Source organism: Lutjanus erythropterus, chromosome 16 (assembly GCF_056507025.1).
Source record: "Lutjanus erythropterus isolate fLutEry1 chromosome 16, fLutEry1.hap2, whole genome shotgun sequence".
Lineage (NCBI taxonomy): Eukaryota > Metazoa > Chordata > Actinopteri > Lutjaniformes > Lutjanidae > Lutjanus > Lutjanus erythropterus.
Genome location: NC_139332.1, coordinates 28,790,902 through 28,814,640, shown reverse-complemented (window position 1 = coordinate 28,814,640; position 23,739 = coordinate 28,790,902). Strand labels below are relative to the sequence as shown.

Below are 23,739 nucleotides of genomic sequence, written 5' to 3'. Positions count from 1 at the left end.
AGGGCCACTAGATGCGGCATTGGTTGTCGTCCATTATGACACAGTACACCGGATGAAATGATCGGTTGTCACGCCTGGTGCCCATCGATCGTTTCTGAACTTATCCGACGGCCTGTGTCTTCAGGGTTTTGCTGTAATCTGGCTGATATCATGTAGTCTGGCCTCAGCATGAGCGTTCAAGCTTTCCTCTACTTTCCCAGCCTTTTGTTCAAATTCAGAATGCATGTGTATTTACAAAAAACAATAAAGTTTAGCGGTTTGAACATAAAAAATCTTGTCTTTATACTATATTCAGTTGAATACAAGTCAAAAAGTATATGCTCATACAGTACACCTGTTGATATTATACCAGTTGATGTAATGAGACACTAACAAAGAGACAATAACAAAACTAAAGAACAATTTTAAACACTCTTATCATGAGTAACTGAAAAGTAGCTTCTTGTTACAAGAGTCTGAACTGAAATGAGAGTTAATAGAGGGCGGACATCCTATAGCTCCCAGTGGCAATTTATAAAACAAGATTACATTATTTTCTGGCTTTTGTGCCTCTGGTGTGAACCTATCTGTTCTACCTGAAGGGATTTCTTGGATTTCACGGGCGCTTCAGGCCCACAGATACTCCCAAATCGAACCAGGTAAAGCGTCACATCAGGTCATTGCTTGAAAAATCGTGATCTAGTGTCTCTCTCACGGTAACAAAATACTGCTCTCTTTATTTTCATTCACTGTCTGTCCCTCTTTCCTCTTTCTCTCCTTTTTTTCCCCCCTCACACACACACACACACACACACACACATGTAGATCCCAGACACAAGCATCCATTGGCCACAGCAGTATGTGAACTTGATCCTGAGGTCTTCAGCTTTGTAATGTATATCCAGCTCTGTATGGGTCAGTGCTGTTGTGTTTCGTGTTGGCAGAGCGTTCACGTGCCTCGCTGGTGTGTGTGACGCCTGAACTCATGTCCAGACACAAGCCGATGGAATAGTGATGGGGTTTTCGAAGTCGGATGACAAGATGTAGACAAACAAACACACAGAGGCTCATTAACAGACTCACAAAGATTGATATACACAGATGGAGGCTGCAGCTAAAGATTATTTAATATTTTATAGAGTCATTGATTGGTCTGTAAAGTGTCCAAGGAGGTTATATTCATTCACATTGCTTGTTGCACCCAAATATATTGAATTTACAATCATATAAAACAGTGAAAATCACAAAGTCTTTACATTTGAGTAGCTGGAACCAAAAATGTTTGACCTTTTGCATTAATTAATGATCAAAATTGTTTTCTGTTGATTGACTGATTGCTTGAATCAACAAAAATGATGCCGATGGTTGCAGTCAGGCAAATAAAACTACTTTTCTTGATTTTTGACAGAACAGTCACAGCATAGAGGAGCATTATGTAACAATGGCATGTACAAAAATGAGTCCTAATAGTGAGCTGGAGCCAAAACAGTATAGTAAATAAGTTGAAATCGTATTTAATATATGATCTATTGTTTCCAGGTTTATCACACCAAGCTATGCAAACATTTAGTGGCCTTAAAGCAAGTCAGCAGTTTGTGATTTAGTGCCTTCCTCTTTCTGAAGGTTTTTAAATTATTAATTAAAATTCTCAAAGCAAAAATTCTAAAAATTCATTCTCACCTCTTCAGTGTGAATATTTGATAGTTCTTAGTCTTCTGTGATATTAAACTGATTATCTTTGGCTTCTTTTTCACTCTTTCTTGAAACTTTATGGATCAAATGATTAATTGAGAAAATAATCAACAATTTGATTGATTGTGAAAATAATTTTTTCTTGCAGAAAAAGGGCTGGGACATTTTTTTAAAGGTTTTTCTTGCAAGGAGTTTCTTATGATAATATGAATACTACAAATGTTTTACAATGGCAGTAACTTCATATCATAGAAGCAAGAAAGTCTTTTTATTATTATTATCAAAAGTTAGTGTCAGGGCTGCCTTAAAATTTTAACTTTACTTAATTTGAATTACTTTTTTTGGTGAAATGCTCCACTTTAAGCTTAAGTACAACTTTATTTTGGACCCTTTGCCTTGATTTACAGTTAAATCAAGTAGTTGGGTTTAGCTGTTGAGGTTGCCGTTTACTCATCCCTCCCCAGCTTCACTTCTTTGTCCAGATAAGTATTTCTTGGCTTTAGATCACTGAAAAGGCAAGTGACGGGCAGAAAAACGCTCGCTGCAGAAACGAATCATGTTACCTGTAGTTCAAGGACGCCAAAGGAGTTTCACAAGAGCACAGACAACATGCCGAGCATTTTACAATGCAAGGCGCTGGTAATCTGGTACTGTATTCAATACATGACCGGGCTTGCTGCAGACTGTTTTCTCGTGTTTGCGTGTAAGAGAGATGGAGAGAGGGCTACAGTAGAAGAAGAAGAAGGCGGAGAAGGGGAGTGGAGAGGGCAGACGGAGCGAGAAAGAACGAGCTTGGCCTGATTTCACGCCGGTGTTACAGGTAATCTGGTCTGTGGCGCAAGAATAAACACTCACTAAAATAGACCTGGGTTATGTGTATTTAGTGTGTGTGTTCGCAGAATCAGAAAGCTTGTGTGTGTGTGTTGATCTGTGAGACACAGGAAACGACAGACTCTTAATTTGTCCGTGACCTTGGACTTCACAGGCATCTCCTTTCTCCTTCCTGCTTGTTTCCAGAACATCTTCTGTCTCTTTTTTTTTTTAAATTCTCTTTGTTCGCCGGAGGAAAAAAAAAAAAGGCTCTTATTTGGCAAGTATTTAACATTACCTGGCTATTTTCCACCTCAACAACCCTCTAGTCCCCATAGCACCCTAGATCACCCGTTCTATATTTCACTAAAGCACCCGGGAGCACCCATCATTTTTAAATAATTTCCAGTGTATTAAAACATGAAAAAAGCCCTGAGCTTTGCATTGTAGATACTTTAGGTTGTCAGCAGTAACTGGAGGTGGAAATATTCATCGGAGATTGATGCAGTTTTCCAGGGGGAAAGTGTGACAGAAGTGACTGACCAGGTTTCAACTTTCCCAAATATAAATTTGGCAGTTTTTCTCATAAATTGCTGGACACACTACAAACTACAGCATCGTGGAAAACGATTGTGAGTTTTTTGTAAAAAAAAAACAAAACAAAAAAAAAAAACACGGCTCTGAAGACTTCCTGGAAGAACTTTGCCAAACTCTTGGTAGGGACAGCTGTCTGGGTTGTGGTGACTTTTCCACATATAAATGAGGCATTTTTCTCAAATAAGTTGCCAAAAACACTGCCACGTTATTGCTGTTTATTATTAAAACGTGGCCAAACACGGTAAAGTGCGGGACATTTCTGTTTTCTTTTGAAACCGGAGTGTTATCCAGCGCAGGATCTGTGGTTGTCAGACTTTGAATGTGGACTTGGCAAGCAAACAGAGAAATGTTGTGGTGTTATAAAACTGATCTTAAGTTCCTTTGTCTTCTTTGAGGCAGACTGACATTGATTTCATTATGGCTATTTAGAGCAGTTTTAGTGCTACTTGTTGTTTTGCTTGGTGTTTTTTTGAAGTATTTTGCATCAAACTTGGTCTAAAAAGCTACACATGACTCATGTTTGGTATCAAATTAAAGAGGAAATTGTTTTTTTCCAAATGAAAACAACTTGTGATTGTCGATTCCTTTCTTTTTTTTTTTTTGAGATCGAGCTGTTTGTTTGGATTGAGTAGGAAAACGTACCTCCATCCTGCTCCTGCACATTTTTGACCCCCACCCTCTCATCTCTCCTCTGCCCTCACCTTTCCTTCCCCTGTGTCCTCCTTCGCTCTCACGTGAGACTGCATGTTGTTTATTTTGGCGCCTAGAAAAGCTGAGGTGAAATTTAATATAAGCTGAGCTCATGTTACGGACACACACACGCACAAACACCCAGAAACAATAGGACAACTGACAGGTGCTACGTATACGCACCTATAATCAGATAGCATTCAGTGCTTTGTGTGTGACTGTGTGTGAAAATTACAGATGCAGGCCAGATAGTGCAGTCAGCTGAGAGAAAGAGATGCATGGAGGCATAACAGCGCATTCACTTCTGTTTTGTTTACTTTGACCTGTCGGCATGCAATTACGGTTGCATATTTCGTGTATTTACAGACATACATGACCTACTATTAGATATTAGACTCTTAAACTCTACTGCAAACTTCAAAACAGCCTCCAACTGAAACGTCTCCCTGTCAGATCAGATGAATTAATCACTGCTCATGTGTTTACAAAATTATTCAAATAAATTCAGCTCCTGTTTCATCTCTGTTTGCACCCCGACAACATGTGCTGTTTACCATTTCTTTGCCTCATTATTCCGAGCAGGTGTCAACTCGCAACACGCCCAACTACTGATGCAAATAATGCTTTATGTTGTTTCATGAAATATGTTAAGAGACCACAACTGCATTCATGGTACCTGCAGTACTGCAGATAAATTAAGATGGTCATGTTTCACGACTGCCTTGTTTGCTTCTTGCTTTTCTGAGTTTGTTTTTTAAGACGGCACGGCTTGTAAATGTAATGCAGCTGACTCGGGCTGCGCAATCAATCATAAAAAACATCCCATCGTCAGTGACTTGTTCTCTCCTCTGCCTCTTCTGTGTCACGACAGTTTTTAGACACTAGCATCTTTTGTTGAGATTCTGATTGGGCAACATCAAGTGAAATCCTGGGCACACAACCACTGGTCGGTTAGATTTCAAACCTGATATGAATCACTGGAAAACCGCAGTGCGATTTAAGTGCGATGCCGCACGGACAGGACGCTCAGGACGAGCATGAGAAAGGGAGTGTGCGAATAGGGACAGAAGTGTTCATGTGAAACAAACTGTGTTGGACTGGAGTCTGTCTGTCTCCATTCACTCTGTCTCTTTCTCCCTTGCTGCCAATAAAATCATCCTTAACCCTTAAGGTATATTCATTATTTCTGTGAACTTAAAATCATGGTTTTATTTGACGACCCTGGCATTTGGCCCCTGTGCCCTCAAAAAGTTGATACCACCATAGATCAAGTGGCTGTGCGCCTGAAACAAACATTTTTTTGCTTTTTATTTTCTCCATAAATCCTTCATAATGATAATGATTTTAAGTTGTAGTCGTAATTGCTATTCAGAAATGCTGTAAATTTGACACTCAAATTAAGCTGATTAAATGTTGTAAATCAGATCATAACCTTAACCTTACTGTTTTGGGCAGGATTGTGTTGGAACAAACTCCCAGTTGTTTACACTGTAAGCTGCAGCTGTTGCTTTTTAATGTTAAACATCACATTAACATGCGAACCATTCAACAAGGCGTGACAAACCAAACCTATAATTTCAGCATCTCCACCCTCCTCGGATTTTCCCAACTCGATCGTAACTTGTTCCCACTTGAAAACAGCGCTCAGCTGGGTCTGAACATGTTGTTGTTGTTGTTGTTGTTGTTGTTTGTATGCCGTCACATCGTGTTCTGTCTTCGACCGTGAAGGCTGTGGTGTTCTCTCTGTGGTCGTCCTCTATTTTTAAGAGAATTTAGCAGATAATTAGCGTGTATTTGTCACGTATATATAGCTACAGTATGTGTGCCTGTAAAGTGGAGGGGGCTGTTATGTAATCTGCTGCAGTGTGTGAGGTCAGGTGGGGAGGGGGCTGTGTGTGTGTGTGTGTGTGTGAGGATAAAATATTCATGACCATCTTGAGTGCTTCGTGAATGTTAATGGGGACATGTGAGAGTGCTGAAAATGGAGAGGAGAGATGAACCAGAGAAAGTAAAGAACGGCCGGAGAGGCGAATATTTCCGACCTCCGCCCTCTCCCATATGTCCGTCTGTCTCTTCTCTACGTCTGCGTCCGTCTGTTCCTCTACCTCTGCTTCCTCTCTCCTCCAAACTCTCCTCCGTGCTTCCTCCCACCTTCCACCTGCTCAAACCCTCCTCCCCTCCTTTCCTTTCCTGTCCTCCCTCCCTCTCTTTCATTTTGTTTTCTTTCTCAATCTCTCCCTAAGAGGCTTGATGAGGGTCTTAGCACTGTTATGATGTGTGTTTGTGTGTGCAGTTCACGTGGCAAGCATTAGTGTGTGTTGGGTGTGACGAAACGTGCTGTCTCCATGGGTTATAATCCAGTGGCCCGCTGCACAAAAAAACACATACTTTGGAATTTAACTCTGCGGGAAATTGTATTGAACATCCATGCAGGCTGTTTTTCTCTTTCCCTCTCTCTATGAGGCATGTTATTAGCGCCTTATTCTCCTCTTTCTGTTTTTTGTTCTGTCAACATATCTCTCATTTCTCCTCTGCACACACACACAAGCCCTCTGTTTGCGTGCTTTTCATCCTCCCCGTCCAGTTTCAGAGACTGTCCGAGTGTCTGCGAGGATGAATCATGTGCTCAAACCAATTACACTGTTTAAAAATGGACTCTTTTCATAGGCGGGAACACGTGTGTGTGTCTGAACACTCGCAGATTCAAACACATGTGGGTTGCTTTGTCCAGATTGCACAAATAGGCCTACACATTATTCTAGCTTATCCTTGTAAAACTGGGTCATGCAGATAGTTTTGTTTTGTTTTGTCCAGGTTTAGTTAGCTTTTAGCCTGCTGCTCATGGGCTTGAACTTAAAAAAGCAGCATCTATATGCAGAAATAATGAGCCCATTTCTCTAGATTAACCACAGTGGTGGTATTTTATGGTTTATAGGCACTTATCAGTAGTCAGTGTATTACCTGTAGTAGATGGAGGACAGTACAGCCTCAGTTTGGAGAAGCAAGAGAAGAGTTCAAGCATAGACGCCAAGCAGTGTACTGCTATGGTGGGGGTCTGTAGCAATCTTAGCCACCTAAAAAAATTAATATTATTATAAGTGTTCGCTATATTTAGAATTTTTTCACTTCTTAATTTGCTGTTTAACATTACTTAGCTTCCTTTATGCTTCAACCTCCATCTGCTGTAGGTAATTCACTGACTGTGGATGAGCACCTCATACAACCCCGCTTCAAATAATCTGAAGTGTCCCTTTAATGTCGGGGGGGGGGGGGGGCACTAAATTTAAAAAAAGTATTTTACTGTTCCACTTATCTCACTTGTATTTGAGTGGAGGCAAACATTTCAAAACATTTCTCTGCAACATGAGATATCACAAGGTGTTTTTTTGGTAATTTGTGCAACCTTTTCACACACAAAAGTAACGCCAAATTAAGCAATTTTTTTTTTGCATTTTTAGAAAATGCTCAATGTGTTGAGAGTAGAGAAAATGGATTGGAGTCACTGAATGCAGAAAAGTGATAACATTTGATACGGTATGTTTAAGGGCCTGAAAAACACACAAGAAAGGCTCGGACTTGGAACGATTCTGGATTGCAACGTGTTTGAAGCATGGTATTCTTCCTCAGGCAGCACTGATAAAGCAATTAAGGATAAATAAATAAATAAATAACAGCCAGCGTATGATGTGCGTCAAAACACCCACAGACATCATTTTTTTTATAGAAGCCCAATTGTCAGTTGTTCTTTTTGAGCATTTATGCATATCAGTTCTTGTGAAAAGCAGACATTTTTGCCCAGGGGATCTACATAGCGTGGTTGGTACATCCTCACCACTTCTTCTTTCTTCTTCTTCTTCTTCTTCACGTGCCAGCTGATGCATACTAAATAATGTCACGCTCTGCTTACGCATCTCATATGTTGGTGTTGACAAACCTGAGATACAGGCATGACGGGAGAAATACAGTGTTGTCTTTTGTTTATACGCAGCACACCTCCCATGTTCTGCTCTATATGGAACATTAAAGGGATAGTCGGGGGTTATTTGAGGTAATGTTGTACTTTGATAATCAGTGTCTATGCTTGTCTGAGCTGTGGTATCAAAGATTTAAACACATTGGTTCCTCCAGATTGCACAAATCATCCTACACATTTTCCCCCTTAACAGCAACAGCAGCTGTCAGTCCATCATGCCCCCCATTTGGAGAAGCAGAGAGGACCACCAGCATGGAAGTTAAGCAATGCAACATATTTTAACCACCTAGAAAAAGGTCCAGTTTAAATGCAAGCTGTATTTAGACTATTTTCACCACTTTAACTTGCCTTCAGACAACGTTTTCTGACGGGAAATGGCTGTTAAACAAGTGAAATAGCGCTCTCTCCAAACCAACCAAACTCCATTAGCAAAATCAATAATTTTACCCTGCAGAAAACAGGAGTTGCTGGTCTACTGTTGCCTTGATCTGATATTTTGATTGTGTTATTGTGTGACTTTGGTGTTTTAAAGTGTTGATTCGGCTTCACCAAAGTCACACAATTAGACAAACAAATGAATAGACTGAGGCAGCAACTCCTGTGTTCTGCAAGGTGAAATGACTGATTTTGCCAATGGAGTTTGGTTGGTTTGGAGAGAGGGATATTTGGCGTATATAATGGCAGTTTTCCATCAGAAAAGGCTGTCTAACGGCAAAGTAAGTAAAATGAGTTTGATTTGTTTTGTTTTTTTCGGGTGGACCTGTTTTAAATGGTTAAAATACATTTTGTTGTTGACCCTGTCCATAACGGTACATTGCTTCACTTCTGTGCTGGTATTTCTCTCTGCTCCTCCAATCTACTGTAGCTAATACACCGACAATTGATAAGTACCTCATATAATCCCACTTCAGATAATCCAAGCTAACAATTTTTTTTAAATTGCTGTTCTAATTGTGATGTTTTCTCTTCTTTTCTCCCCCTCTCTTCTCCACCCGTTGGTGTGTTTTGCTACAGATTGATCAGCCATTCGATGGGGATTTTCAGAGGAGCTCCGCCCACCTTTGCTACCTGCCCTCCTCCTCCTCCCCCCTCCCCCTGCAGCCTCTTCCAGCCCTCAATACACAAAATGACTCTGGAACTCACCGAATGGTCTTCTATATGGATTTTTACTGCTTGTAATAGACAGTAAGATAAAGAGGGGGAAAACCTCAATGACAAAAAAGCCATAAACACACACACACACACACATACACACACACACACACACACACCCCTACACATACACACACGCACATACATATACATATACACACACACTCACACAAACACACCTGACACACAAAGAAAGAAGCAAATGCACAAACTCACTCTTGGAATGTACCGCTCACTCTTCCTGTGAAAATTCAACCGCTTCCGTTATTCTTCGGGAATTTTCTACAAGCCTTTGGAAAGCCGATTTTAATTTTTTTTTGGACTCTGTGGGGAAACAAAGGAGGATTAAAACGTGTTGAAGCTGCAGTGTTTTTGGAGGACAAGTTGTTTAGAGGACAACCGATTGCTTCTCTTCATGTTTTTTTTTAGCATCTGTAGCCTTTTCGATTTTCAGTTTTAGACCTCGATTTTCAGACCTTGCATGCTGGGACACTATCTGTTACAGTTTTTTTTACTTTTCTTTTGAAGCAGTAGTAGGTTAACTACTATAAAACCGACAAGTTACTACGACAGGTTGCAGTTTGTAGCTTGTAAAGATTGTATTTAAGTTACTTCCAGGAAGTCACTTCTAGTTTTACAGTAACTACCTTGATACGAGTGGTTTGTGGAAGCAGGGAAGTATTTATTTATTTTTTTGCTAGCTATAAGTAATTGTTCTCAGATTTGTTAGAAGGGGTGCGCTTGTTTTCTCGTTGCTTGCATGCCCTGCACCATGCCTCCCCAGAACACAGAGGCTGACGCTATGCAGGTCGGATCTGTGGTGGGCGGGGTTAACGCCAAAAACTCCACAGCATCAGGCTTGGACGAGGAGAAGGGAGGAGCAGCCGGCGAGACGGATGGATTGGGAAACGGGGGAGGCGGAGGAGGTGGTCGAGGAGGGGAGGAGTCAGCGAGCGAGGGGTCGCTCGAAGGCATCCCCCTGAAGAGATGGGTGATGCACGGGGCCGTGATGTTCGGCCGGGAGTTCTGCTACGCCATGGAGACGGCGCTGGTGACGCCCGTGCTGCTGCAGATAGGTCAGTGAAGAACCCACACACACACACAGATTCACACCATATATTCTGTGTTTACATGCAAACACTGGTGCTTTACATTAAAACAAAGATGGAAGTGGTGAATCTCAGATGAAATTTCTCTTTAGTCACCTGCTACCTGCAGTGGCATCATGTCGTGCAGCTCACACGCCCTCTGACCCTTTAAAATGCAGCAGTGTCAAAACCAGGGCCTCAACTAACGATTACCTTTACAATTGATTAATTGAAACATGAATAATAAATTGTTTGGTCTATAAAATATCAGAAAATGCTGACAAATGCTTACCACAGTATCCCAAATTTCATGATGACATCTTTAAATGTCTTCTTTTCTCCAGCTAGCAGTTTGAATCCCCACAATAGTCAGTTCAAAATTGTATAAAACACTGAAAAGCAGAAAAAAACAAACAATGGAACCAATCACATGTAATGATAAGGCTGACTTTACCTGGTGAAACTTAAATGCAACTATTTTAAGGTTGCAAACTGCATGAAATAATTTCTGTACAACTTGACATGAAGCATTTGGAAATTAAAAAATAATTAAAGTTTCATGCAACACAACGTTAACTGCAAAATAGTTAATTTCACTACAATTTCCTAGCTAGTTTGGTAACTTTTTTTTAGTAATAACTTCTCACTAAATTATATCAAGTGAGAAGCATAGCTATAGCTAAGCTAGCAGTATTGTTAGTCACTTGCTATCTGCAATGTAAGCAAACTTTGCCTCACTCATGTTTGTTTGTTGACAGTGTTACTAACCTTGCATGAAGTTTATGACAATAATTTCCTTCTGAAAACATCCAAAAGATCATCTTCTGTTTTATTAATCTGTTCATTTTAGTGATGAGCTGTTTTAAAGTTGAAATCCGTCAGTAAAAATCGGTTAAAATGTCAGAATGTTATCAGTGCTTTGATTGGCTGTTGCAGGTAAGTAGTTTTTGCAACAGTTGCCACTGTGTTTCAAACAAGTTTCAAGTGTTAAAGAGGGCTTTTCAGCTTCAGTTTCAGCATGTAAAGCCAGCCTAAAGGCCCTCTGTAGAGCCAGGGTTTAATTTTTCCACACTGGGCTGCTGCAGAGACGCGGTGTTGCAACATGGCAGCCTCCGTGGAGGAGGACATGTGCCCCCTGTAGATACAAACAACTCTTTCCAAAGTCACAAAAACACAACAGTTCTCATTCCAGGCGATCGCACACTAATGAAAACATACTTTTGAGTATTATATTACATTTTTGCTGTATTCTGCCAATAAATGCCCGTACATCTTACACAGTGGACCTTCAAGCAGTTAAAAAAATAATCAAAATAGTAATGGATTAATTATTTACGCTCTACTCAAAACCTCTGCAAAGAAGCTAGATGATTAACTAGCCTGCTGAAAATGACCTTGACCTGAAAGAGCTATCGTAAATAAGGATTTGTTTAAGTTTGTAGAATGTCAAGAAATAGTTTAGATTATAATTCTGATTATTTAAAAAAAAAAGCTGCAACCATCTAGTCGAGGAATAATAAACTTTTTATTCAGGATATAAATGTTGCAGCCCTGTAAACAGTAATAAGCAGTAGTATGACTGTAGACATCAAATAGGTTGTGAGTGAGAACAGGGAGTCTTGTTGTTCTGACATTTAAGGAGGCATTTTAGCTGCTGGATGTATCCCACCTTGTGTTCACCTTGTTCAAATGGACTTCCACCGGATCTTCCAGGAGATTAGATAGCTTACACTCACACAGACAGACACAGTGAGTGTACCGTCATTTGCACTCAGCGTCGCCTTTGACAGCCTTTGAGATTTTGCCATGTCCAATTTTGTCTGGAGTACACTGGAGCCCTGAGGGGGAGACGGAGGGGGTGTAAAGAGAGAAAAGGAGGAGAGGAGGGAGGGCAGAAGGGGAAGAACATAAGAGTGAGGAATGGAGGGAGATAAAAGGCTGAAATAGCCGTAGCCTTGTTTATAATTCCAAGTCGCTTCCCATGCAAACCCTCCATTCTCACTTTTGCTTCCTTTTCTCTGTAAATCTCTCCTTTCCCCCCTCCTCGGTGGCTGAGTGTGATCTCCTATCTTACATAACCAAGGCGACATGAGTGGCAGGTCGCTCTGTGGCCACCGTGTGACTCCTGGCTGGCTCACCCAGGATGAGCCGCCGCAGGAAACCGGGCTTTGAGACACTCGCTTCCAATTTTCTGTTGTTTCAAAATGACGGTCCGGAGATCTGCCAAGTGGTGGAAGTTAAAAAAAATTCCAGCTTTACAGAGGAGTGCTGTGCTCCAATGCAGGACTGAAAAATAATGGCGGCATTCATAAAAACAATCTTTTGAATCTTAATTACTGTATCAGGCTTGCCTCCTGTGGTTGTATTAGAGCAGGGGAGTTGCTGCATGTTTTTTGTTCTATTTTTAGCCCCGATTTAGCTGCTCTAACCTATTTTTGTAGATCAGGATGAGCCCCTCTTAGAAGATTTTAGGAACCACTGGGAGGCACAACTGCTACAGATTAGTCCAGGGAAATAAATAAAACTAAAGCGGACAGAGACTCGCCGTGTCTCGCTGTGATTCATTACTGATATGTCGAGGTAATCCGGTCATGTCAGGCCAATTGACTGCTGTTCAATCTGACCTTTTATGCTGATCATAGGTGGAGAGGATTGCCCTCCATCCAAATGAATGAAAGTAGATTGCAATCAGTAGATGGCAGACCTCCAAAAAAACACTATAGTTGTTAAGACACACCAGTGCAACATGTTTAACTTCCGTAATATTTTGTTGTATGCTACGCGTTGCACTGACTGTAATTGAAATGTGACGAGCGACATGAGATCCATGCAGTTTGCAGCATCAATATCTCAGATCAGTCAGCACCACATATGTTTCAGTGACCTGAAAATGACAATAATTCTTTTTTTCACCACTGGAACAACGCATCATCACCTTTTACATTGATATGGCTGCAGGCAGGCCAGTTTAGTACCTGAACTCTTTTACTACGAAGCCGCATGCACAATGTTTCAGCATGAATGAGGCCTTCACAGGTGTGACAGTTGGCCATGATGGTATGTGCACCAACATACCCCCGTGGCATCACAGATGCTGACTTTTGATGTTTAAACTGATACCAATCTGGATTAACCCTGGAGGCCATGAGGAAGATTTCCAAAAACTGAAAACTTTTCCACTTTGTGTCAGTCAGTCTCAGATGAGCTCGGCCCCAGAGAAATGTTTCTGGATGTACTTGATGTATGGCTTTCGCTTTGCATGGCAGAGTTTTAACATGCATTTGTAAATGCAGCAACAAACTGTGTTTTCTGACCATGTTCCACAGCTCATGTAGTTTCCTTTACACAGTTTTTAATGCAGTGCCACCTGAGGGGCCGAAGGTCACGTTCAGTGTTGGTTTTAGGGCATGTGCAGAGATTTCTCCAGATTCTCTGAAGCTTTTAATGATGATTACGGATTGTAGATGGTGAAATCCATAAATTCTTGCAGTTTTGAGTTGAAAAATGTTTTTCTTTTGGACCTTTTGCCCACACAGTTTTCCACAAAGTGGTAAATCTCAAACCATCCAAACCCTTCTAAAATCTGATGTGGTTTCTATATGATGTTGCTATATAATCTGCTCTAACCTGTGTCACTGCTTTCTGCTAACAGCTGAGTGGGAGTTTCCATATGAAAACCCCAGAAGAAAACACAGATAGTTGCCCTTTAAGGTGATCTTAAGGTGTGTTTTATTTACCGTTGAGAGATTTCTTTGCAATGACTTTCTTGTGCTCATAATACATCCATGGTCAGCTCACTAAGGTGAATTTTGTAAAGTGAATTCACTTAAAAATGATTCTGTATTGTCTTCAAACATGTATTTCCTCTACCCCCACCTCTTCAACCAATCATGACCAACTTTTCCACAAAGGTTTGTTTTGTCCAGACTGTAACAGACAAACAAACAGGCACAGTGAGATGAAAACAAACCCTGTTTCCAACAGTGTGGGCAGGGGTCCAAGCTTTGGGATAACAAATATCGACCCCCCCTCCATGTGTTTAATGCCTCATGCATGCTGGAGACTGACTGTAGCTACTGGAATTAGCTGGATAGTTGGTAAGCTGGCTGGTTGGCTCACCCTGAGTGAAGCCATTGTGTGTGTGTGTAACCCCCACAACACTGGGGTCACAGAGAGAGAGAGAGAGAGAGAGAGTGTGTGTGTGTGTGTGCAGCAGACACCGTTTGGTTAAGGAGCCCATATTTACACAACGCAGAGAAAGGATAAGAAACTTCTACCTTACAAGGTCTTGTGTGGAGAGTCATGCAGAGCCCGTTTGTGTTCTGTCTCTGAGCTGCTGGCAGCAGTCACTCACAGGACACCGGCTCGTCCCCTGAAGGCAGGGACATTCATAAAGAGACCGCTGGACCAATCACATCATTGCCTATTTTAAACCTGTAACATATGCGCAGAGAAATGCAGAAATCTGTCATGTTAAATGACCAAAACAGATCTAACTTTGGCAGAAAGCAGTGTTTTCATGTGCAAACCCTGATTCTAAAAAAGTTTGGTCATTGCGTGAAAGGTAAATAAAAACAGAATGCAGTGATTTGCAAAATGTTTTGATCTATATTCAGTTGAACACAGTACAAATACAAGATATTTAATGTTCAAACTGATTAAGATTATTGTTTTTTTTGTAAATACACACTAATTCATGAACAACACCTTTCAAAAAAGTTGGGACAGGAGCAGGGGGGTCCCAGTTGTATTTGGGAAACAGGTCTGGACTGCAGGCAGGTCAGTCTAGTACCTGAACTCTTTTCCCATGAAGCCACGCTGCTGGAACATTTGCCGAATGTGTCTTGGCGTCGTCTTGCTGAAATAAGCAGGGACGTCTCTGAAAAACACGTCATTTGCTCCAAAACCTGTTTGTACCTTTCAGCATTAATGGGGCCTTCACAGATGTGACAGTTACCCATGATGCCGTGGGCACTAACACGCCCACATACCATCACAGATGCTGGCTTTTGAAGTTAGTGCTGGTTCCTCTTTTGTGCAGAGGTCGCAATGTTCATGATTTCCAAAAACAATCTGATATGTGGACTTGTCAGGGGCGTTTTTGTAAAGATTTTACTTCTTGTGCAGTGACTTTGATTTATCGTACCTCTCTGTCACTAGATATATTTTACTACCAGCCTTTTTTTAAACCTAATCTTGAGTAAGAGCATCACCTAATGACTTAACGCAGCTGAAAGTGAGATACGAGTGAGCGAGAGATTGAGTCAATGATGAGAAACGAGATTACGAGAGATGGTAAAGGAGTGAAAAGAGAGGGAGGGAGAAGAGGAACAGCTTTTGAGCAGAGAGTGGAACGAGGAGGAGAGGAGGTGATGAGTACAGACGGCGTGCTGTGTTGTTCTTTGGTTAGGAGCTTGGTGTATTACGTAACAACAAGCTTTCTCAGAACTGAGCCCAAAGTGACACAGAGAATGCTGTTAAATCACCATGATGGTCACTGAAGACAAATCAAAAATAACTTCATCTAATGCCTTCGTGTTTGGTTTTAACAGCAGCTCCACATTAACAGCAGGAACAGTAGAATTAAATACAAAAAGGTCACGATTTCACTTTCCCACTTAGGGATGTTATGAGACTACAAAGCCTGTTATGTGAGTCAAATAAAGACATGAGGCAGTGCTTCAGAATATAATGAATGAATACATGTGAGTTAAAATTAGGATTAGGTGATAATGAGTGAGGGGACACAACTCTAAGCCAGTAGAGAATAAAATATAATTTAATGCAGAGTGAAGATTTTATTAAATTATATTCAGTTAATGTTGAGGCTCTGCAAAAATCGTGTCAAATCATTTTGTCCAGCTATTGTGTCTAGACTGTGTTGCACAAACAAAGATTATTTTAATCTAAGATTAGTTCTATTCAGAGTTCAGCAAAACTAGGTTAAACATGAATAAATCCAGATTTAAAATGAAGTGGAGCGCTGTTGCACAATTAAAAAGTAATCTCTCTAATAAAAGTTCAGTGATATAAACAGAAATCATTAAATAGACTTTGCTTATGATAAATAACTGCTTAAAATAAAAAATAAATAAAGTCAAATTCTGTTTGGGTCTAGTAAGTACAAACGAGCAGGTTAAAACTTTTGGCTCCTCTGTATTCCTTAACAAGACATTAGCCTACATTGTTTATGAGTTTGGTAAAAAAAAAAAAAAGTGAACAAAACATTACAGTGTTTGTCAGCTAACTAAAAAAAATAACAAAACATTGCATTGCTTGTTAAGCTAACATTAGCTAAAATGTGAACATTGCATTGTTTGTTAAGCTAATGTTGGCTAAAAAATAAACTATACACTGTATTGTTTGCCAGCTAGCTAAAAAGTTATTTAGCTCAGTAATGATGGCTCAGTGGAGAAGCTCTAATTTATCTCCTTTAAGAAAAACTCATTGGCTGAATTAATTGACAGACTTGATTATTTTCATCTAAAAAATAGCAGCCATTTTAAAAGTTAAACCTCATCAAGTGTAAGTTTATATTTAACACTGGATCAGCTTAATGGGGAAGAGCAGTAGAGCAAAGTAGAAGTAGTCATAAAGTTGTTTGCTCCATCTAGAGCAGCTACAACAGTAACATGCTGCACACTGATGCTCCAGTATTAATGATCTAAAATCACTTCTAGTGTGTGTTTTTGTGACAAACAGTAGTTTGGAGAGCAGACAGACTCATCAGAGATTCATCCCGGTGAAAGATCTTGCTGATCAGTCATGTAGTGTGAAAACCACAACAACACCAAGACTCAAAGCAGAAAGTTGTGTGGTGTGAACAGCACAGCGATCTGACCACTTTAAGAGTCCTGTAGTGTGACCCAGGCAGTCTGATTGGGCATCGGGACAGTCTGAAGGTGACCTAAATGGCACCTTTTCACCAATAGTCCTGTTCATTCTTGATCTGTTTATTTGGTTCTTTGACTAACTAGCAGTGCATGCAGCAGCAGCTATGCCACCAATGTGGTACCCATAGCAGTCCAGGGCTGGCAGCTCTGCAGCAACGTTATCCGTCTTTGGAGGCCGTCTTGGCTTTACTAAAGGAGATTACTACAATCCAAGAGGAAATGTCCTTCTATTCATTCAGGTTCTGTGGCTGAAGCCTCACTGTATTAGTGTCTTGACCTTAACTTTATTTAATTTCTCGGGCTAAACCACTAATTGACGCACCACACAGCGGTAGAGTGACTGTGTTCAGACTGACTGATGCCCCACATCCTGATGCATCTTGTGTTCAGTTTACTCAGAGGACAAAAACAGGGGTTCTCAAAGTTTTGATGACCCAGTGCCAATTTAAGGAGCCTTCATATGATTTATGGCTGCTGTTTGCAGAGAAAGCACGTCGCTTAATCTGTGTATCTGAGTTGATCCGTTTTGCAGAAACCATCTTTTCTTGTCAACCATACAGTGTTTTTTTTTTTTTTGGTGGCGGCTTTCCCAGCTCACCTCCGCTTTAAACCTCCTCCACCTTTCAGCATCAATGGTGCCTTCATGGATGTGCAAGTTACCCATGATGCCACAGGCACTAACACACCCACATACCATCACAGATGCTGGCTTTTGAAGGTAGCGCTGGTAACGATCTCGATGGTCCTTTACTTCTTTAGCCTGGAGGACACAACGTTCATGATTTCCTAAAACAACCTGAAATGTGAAGATTTTGTTTCTTGTGCAGTGACTTTGATTTACTGTACCTCTCTGTCTCAAGATATATTTTACTACTGGCCTTTTTTAAAAACGTAATCCTGAGTAAGAGCATCACCTAATGACTTAATGGAGCTGAAAGTGAGATACGAGTGAGAGACAGTTTGAGTCAATGAGATTACGAGAGATGGTACCATACAGGGTTTTTTTTTTTTTCCACAGTAACTTTCCCAGCTCACTTCCACATTAAACTGCTGAGTTGTGAACTGAAATTACAGCAGCAGCTTTCTGAAAGCTGTCATTTCTTACCTGACAGATGCTTGTTAGGCGGACACAGTTTGATGTATTATTCATGTATTAAATGTGGGCTATTGAAAGGGAATGTATTGAAATGGAATGATTAAAATATAATGCATGCATTTCATTTAACATTTGGAGGGTGTAAATATGTCTCTGCAGGCTGCACGTTGAAAACCTTGGTCTAGATAATAGTCCTACTAATTAAGTCCGTGGCATTTGTGCTTGTGTGCAGATTGTTTTCCCCTGAACGCAAATGTTATAAAAGTGCATTACTTCAATATGATGTTAGTGGAAATAGTCTTACTTAACAAGTCAAGTTAAAAAAAAGTGCCACCAGAACTACAACAGACAAATTATAGGAAAAACAAAATAAAGTAAAAAACATTACAGAGGCAGATTTAATCATAGGGGGTCATTTAAGGGGAAAATTTGTCACTTTTCATGTTCATGGTGCAAAATCTGCTGCAAAATCTGTTGTTCTTTCTGCAGCCAGTGTTGTCACAGTGATGTAGTCGCTGTTAAGGAGGGACTACAGGCTGGTTCAGCTTGGATTTTCAGTCTCCTCCTCTGGGTAGCCAGGGGGCGTGCTAGATGAGTATTTTTGTCACACAACATTATGTTTTGGCCAACAAGTAATAGCTATAGGCTACAGTAATGATACACAGCAGCGTGGGCGTGGGAGTCGGTAATTAGAGTTCAAATTAATGCAGAATGTTTGACGAATGGGTTGGTGTCTGTTTACGAGTCTGAAGAAATCATTTTAGAAGAAGCAGATGTTTATAACAGTTAAACTGAGCAGGTTGTTAGTGGATTCTTGCAGGCAGAGGGTCGCTTCAGAGTGTGTGTTTTTAGAGCAGTGGGCTTTTGTTGACATTGACGGACAACTGACAGCTAACACAGCTGATGAACGTACATTGTAGGACTCGTCGTCGCTTGTTATTGTCAGATTGCAACGTTATACATGTCTTGCGCTCTTGCATCATTCCTGCGGCCTTCTTGTGTCTGGGGAGGAGGCGGCAGTGGGAAACCACTCGCTTCAACCCTAAACTGTATGTTAAAAAGGATTTTAGCCTCTTTAATATACCGTCTGTGGCTCCAGCCTGATGTTTGGACTGCTGTACACATTTTTGGATGTGCAATTGTTACATATCACTCCTTTAAGTTAACAAGGGCACCTTAGTTTTTACTTTAATTTGCGATCAATCTGTAGAAGTTAGCATCCAGTAGCATTCTGCTGGCATCACCTGAGACTTTCAGAATAAATGTCAAGTATGCTTGATTCAATGTAATGCAAAGTGCCATCTGGTTTTGCCATTTGTACAATGATATACCTACCTTTATTTCATTCTGTAGCATCATACCAACATTAGCTGCCAGATCCAGTGTTATTGATTTGTAGTTTTTAGCTACATGCTAATTTATGCAGGTTCTACAGCATTTATAGTGCTGTGTTGCTGCATGCTACATGTAGCATGCTATTTATTGTGCAGCAAATCAGCTTGATCTTACATTGTTTATCCTAGCATGCCAGGTAACCTAATCCACTGAGTGATCCTGTCATGTTAGCCGGTCTAATCTAGCTGATGACCTTGCAGACGGAGTAATGCAGGGTTATATAAATGAGTGGCCTGATGTCACTCAGTGAGTAATCACCATAATCTGACCCAGTCATTCATGGGACAAAGTAGATGGAGGACAGAGTAGGTGGATAGACGGATAAAACGTTGCATGTGTGAGGTCGCTACAAGACGTGGGCATTTATTAAAGGGCAGATGAAATACAGAATGTGGGAAAGAGAAGAACATCCATTTAGAGATAAGTGAGATAAAGCAGTGTGAATTGCGTTCTTGCCAGCCAGCAAGACCTTTTAACCACAATCTAAAGCCCTCACTTGTCTTTTTACACTTGAGCCTGTCTCTGCAGAGCAAGACAAACACACGGCCAGTTATTTAAAACCTTTCTATTCATAGCTCTTTACATAATCGCTGCAGTAACTTTGTTCATTTATTAATGTTATCACTTTACACATGCAGAGACACAATAAGGTTTTCAGAGCTTTATTTGCCAACATCACCAGCGTTGCAGGGCGAGATTATTGGTGCAATACTGATACAGTGAAGGACAAGGCAAACAGCAGCACCAGTATGTGTTGACTGAATGTCGGCGGTTCCCAAGCTGTGGTCCATGGACCACACGGGGGTTGTTGAGACGGTTCTACCATAATCAAAACTGTGTTGCAGGATAGATTCATGCGTGCGTTTGTGATGTTAAGTAAATGCTGAGTCAGCAGACACTTTAAGACAAAGACATATTATGTGTGTCCATGTGGGTGTGCATGTTTTTCCATGCAACAGGCGATAAGCTAGGTATGTGTGTGCTATTAGTGTAAGATATGTGAGGAATGCAGAACTGAATGTGTGTGTGTGTGTGTGTATTTGTTTGTCAGCACATTGCTCCCACCCCTCCCCCTCCAGGGAGGTGAGGTCATCAAAAACAAGCCACCACCGAGCTCTCAGGTGATGATGAGGGACAAAGAAACATCAGAGAAAGCAAATTCTTTAAAGCTGCAACTAACAGTTATTTTCATGATACCTTCGTTATATTATTGTTTTGATTAATTCGTAGTTTAATCAATCATTTGCTTCATTAATCCCCAAAGGACAAATGGTTTTGCAGCAGTGAAACAGACATGCAAGATAAAATCACACATGAACAAACAGGAGTGAAAAACAAAAGATAAAACCATTTAAAAACAACAAGGGCACTTGGAGAGCGCAGACCAGTAGTCCAGTTTTATATGATATGCAAAGTGCAACCACTATTTATGTCTGCATATATTTAAATAGGCTTATTCTGGTTATAACAAATAGGAAAAAACAGTAAGGATAATTAAGACATTGCTTATTTCTTACATATCTGCTGCATTTGTCTCTACAGTGCTGTTTTGTTTTTGCATGCACAAAGAATTCAGTGTTATAATTTAATCCATGTCACAATGTTTAACAAAGATGAAAAACAATTTGTGTATCTGCTCTATGATTTGGTTCCGCTCCAAATTTTAGTGGGTCCCTAATCAGCCCACGCTTCATTCATCCACTAAGTTTCATGAAAATCAGGTCAGTAGTTTTTACGTAATCCTGCAGACAAACAAACAAAAAGAAAACCCAAACATAAGTTCCCTTAAAATTTTGATTCTGAAGAGTCCTGCCTGATCAGAAAACACTGTTGTCCAAGAGGGCATGGACAACATACTTTTAATTTGAAGGACTTGTTGCTGTGTAACTGGGTTTAGTTTTGAAAGTGTCAGAATTTGATAACAAATGCTCCTTAAATTTCCTGAAACATGTTAAACAAACAACAGCAACAAACAGCAGCAATGTTTTCCCAGTACTCATATAAAACAAAACACTTCAACCCCCTGAAATAAGCTAATTTTGGGGAAGAATGCAAACTAACTTGTGCTTAAATGTGAGTGTGTGACTTTGGAAAGAAGAAATAACATTTTTATTATAAATAAAAAGTTGAATTCAAAAACAAACAAAAACATGCATGCATGTTTTGTTGCTAAAACTTTACTTGGTCTGGTCAGACCTGTAGCTTTTGGTGGCTATTTCATAGGGCTGTGATATGAGACTAGATATTGTCTTACATTTTGGATATCATATCAGGATCTAGTGTCTTTTCCTGCTTTTAGGGGTTGCATTACAGTAAAATGATTCTCTAGCTGTTCTATTATTCACCTTCATGACTAATGATTATTTAAAAAAAAAAAACAATAGTCATCTCTACATTATTGTTGCAATATTGATGTCAGGGTATTTGGTCAAAAAATACTGTCCATATAGCCCAGCCCTAATTTAAATATTTATTTTCTAAAAGAGCAGAATATGTTTGTACTATATGCGACTTTATAGTATGTTATATTAAAGAATCACAACATAACGCAGATAACATAACTCTATAAGATTGTTTGATCGAGTATTTCTTGAGTAAATATGTTCCATATTGAAGTAAACAAAAAAATAATAATAAAATAGAAATAATAAATAAAAAATATCTGTAAATTAAAATTAAGAGTTTGACAGTACAAACATTTAGATGGAGTTTCCATGTTTTGTCGTTGTAATAAGTCTTGTTTGTCTGAGTAAACACCTGCGATTGTGCAGGTGCAGGTTGGACGTCTGGGTGAGGACGCTCCCATCACAGATGTTTTATTTAATAAGATTCATGTGGCCTCCAGATCGTCCGTATGTGGAAATAGATTTGTTTTAAGCACTCCACTCACACTGCATTAACACTTCACCTGCAGCTTGTCCAGAAAATCACAGCCGGTCACCTCGGCGATCTCAGCACGAGGCTAATGGGACATGAGGCTCCGCTCAGAGTGTTTAGATGGCCCTGAAGCACCTTGATAGATTGACAGCGCACACATTATTAAATCATCATCCTCAGAAATGAGAGCAAGGGAATTTAAGTCCCTCCAGGATTTCACTGGGCTCTTTAGGGATTGCTGTGGCCTAAAATGCCGGATTTCACAGCAGCTTTTCTAGGAAATTGTGACGCATGTTGGAGTGTTTTTAGGTGTTTTTTTTTGCCATGAAATTGTGGGAGCAAGTGAAAATTGCGAACAAAATCTGCTTTATTTGTAAATGAGGAAGTGCACCTGGTGTGTTCGCCTCAAAGAAGCAAATTCTGAAAATGAAAATGCAAAATGAAATAGTAAAGAATAAAACACTGAGTCGGATCATTTGACGTTTGCGCGTGGGGCTGCTCGTAGGACTCACAGGAAGCCACGACGGTCGGTCAAATTTGCGTAAAAATTGCGGCGATTGGACAAAATTGCAAGGTCGTGCAGCGTTCAGAGGGATCGGTTGAGTTGACGTTAATTATTGTGATCGCAGCTTCCTTCCTGGAGGGACAGAAATTTCCATGAAAGATACAAATCTTATATTTACATTAAATCAGTATAATTACCATGTTTACAACGAAAGACATATTTATGAGCATGAAGAATGTTTAATAGCCACAAAATTGGGTTCACGCGGATTTTTACTGTCTATGCATGAATTTTACTGTTTTCATATAATTGTTCTACTTCATGTCTACTTATTTTTCATAAAACACAGAACAAGTTGGACTGTAGTAAACTAGACAGTCAAACAGACTAGAAAATCTATAAATCCTAACAGCGTGACATTCACACACACATGAACACACACACACATTCATAAGCACACACAATGGGCCTAATAGCAGCCAGTGAGAGAGGCAGTAATGGCTGCCCTCAGGCTTATTTCTTGCGTGTGTGTGTTTGTGTTTGTGTGTTTAAGAAGGAGAGTAGAAAAACATCTGCTGTCTCTCACTGAGGCTCGTTGGCTTTGACAGTATATAACTGAAAAGATGGATGGATGAACACTGACAGACTTATGGTGCTCAGACGTATATCCAGATTAAATGACGATGGTGGTAGGAGTTTAACCACAAATGATCTGTTTGCTCAAGTTAGTGATGCTGTTTTCAGATTCGCTCCAGGAGGCATTTAAGGTTTGTTTTTGGGGTGTGTTTTCTTTGTATGTTTACTGGCTAATTTTGAATCTCCTGCTAGAGGAAACGAATGCTGGCAGAGCAGCAAAGCTACAATAAGTGAGCTATAGCACAAAAAATAAAGGTTGTAAGTTCAGCCGTGTTTAATCATTTATTTATTAGTTAAAGTTTCTACGAGGAGTTTTTAACTGGTTATAAAAGAGTCTCAGTTTGATACTGATGCGT

General features: G+C 40.2%; 1 protein-coding gene across 3 annotated transcripts in view; it reads left to right on the top strand.

The window, feature by feature from the left end:
- The window catches only part of slc45a4a (solute carrier family 45 member 4a), an 81,047-nt gene that overhangs the window by 26,375 nt on the left and 30,933 nt on the right, over positions 1-23,739 (top strand). For all 3 annotated transcript variants that reach the window (XM_084739133.1, XM_084739135.1, XM_084739136.1), the window contains exon 3: positions 8,756-9,969. In XM_084739133.1, coding sequence (XP_084595259.1) covers positions 9,654-9,969 — 316 coding nt within the window. In that variant the 5' untranslated portion in view covers positions 8,756-9,653. The remainder of the gene's footprint in view (positions 1-8,755; positions 9,970-23,739) is intronic.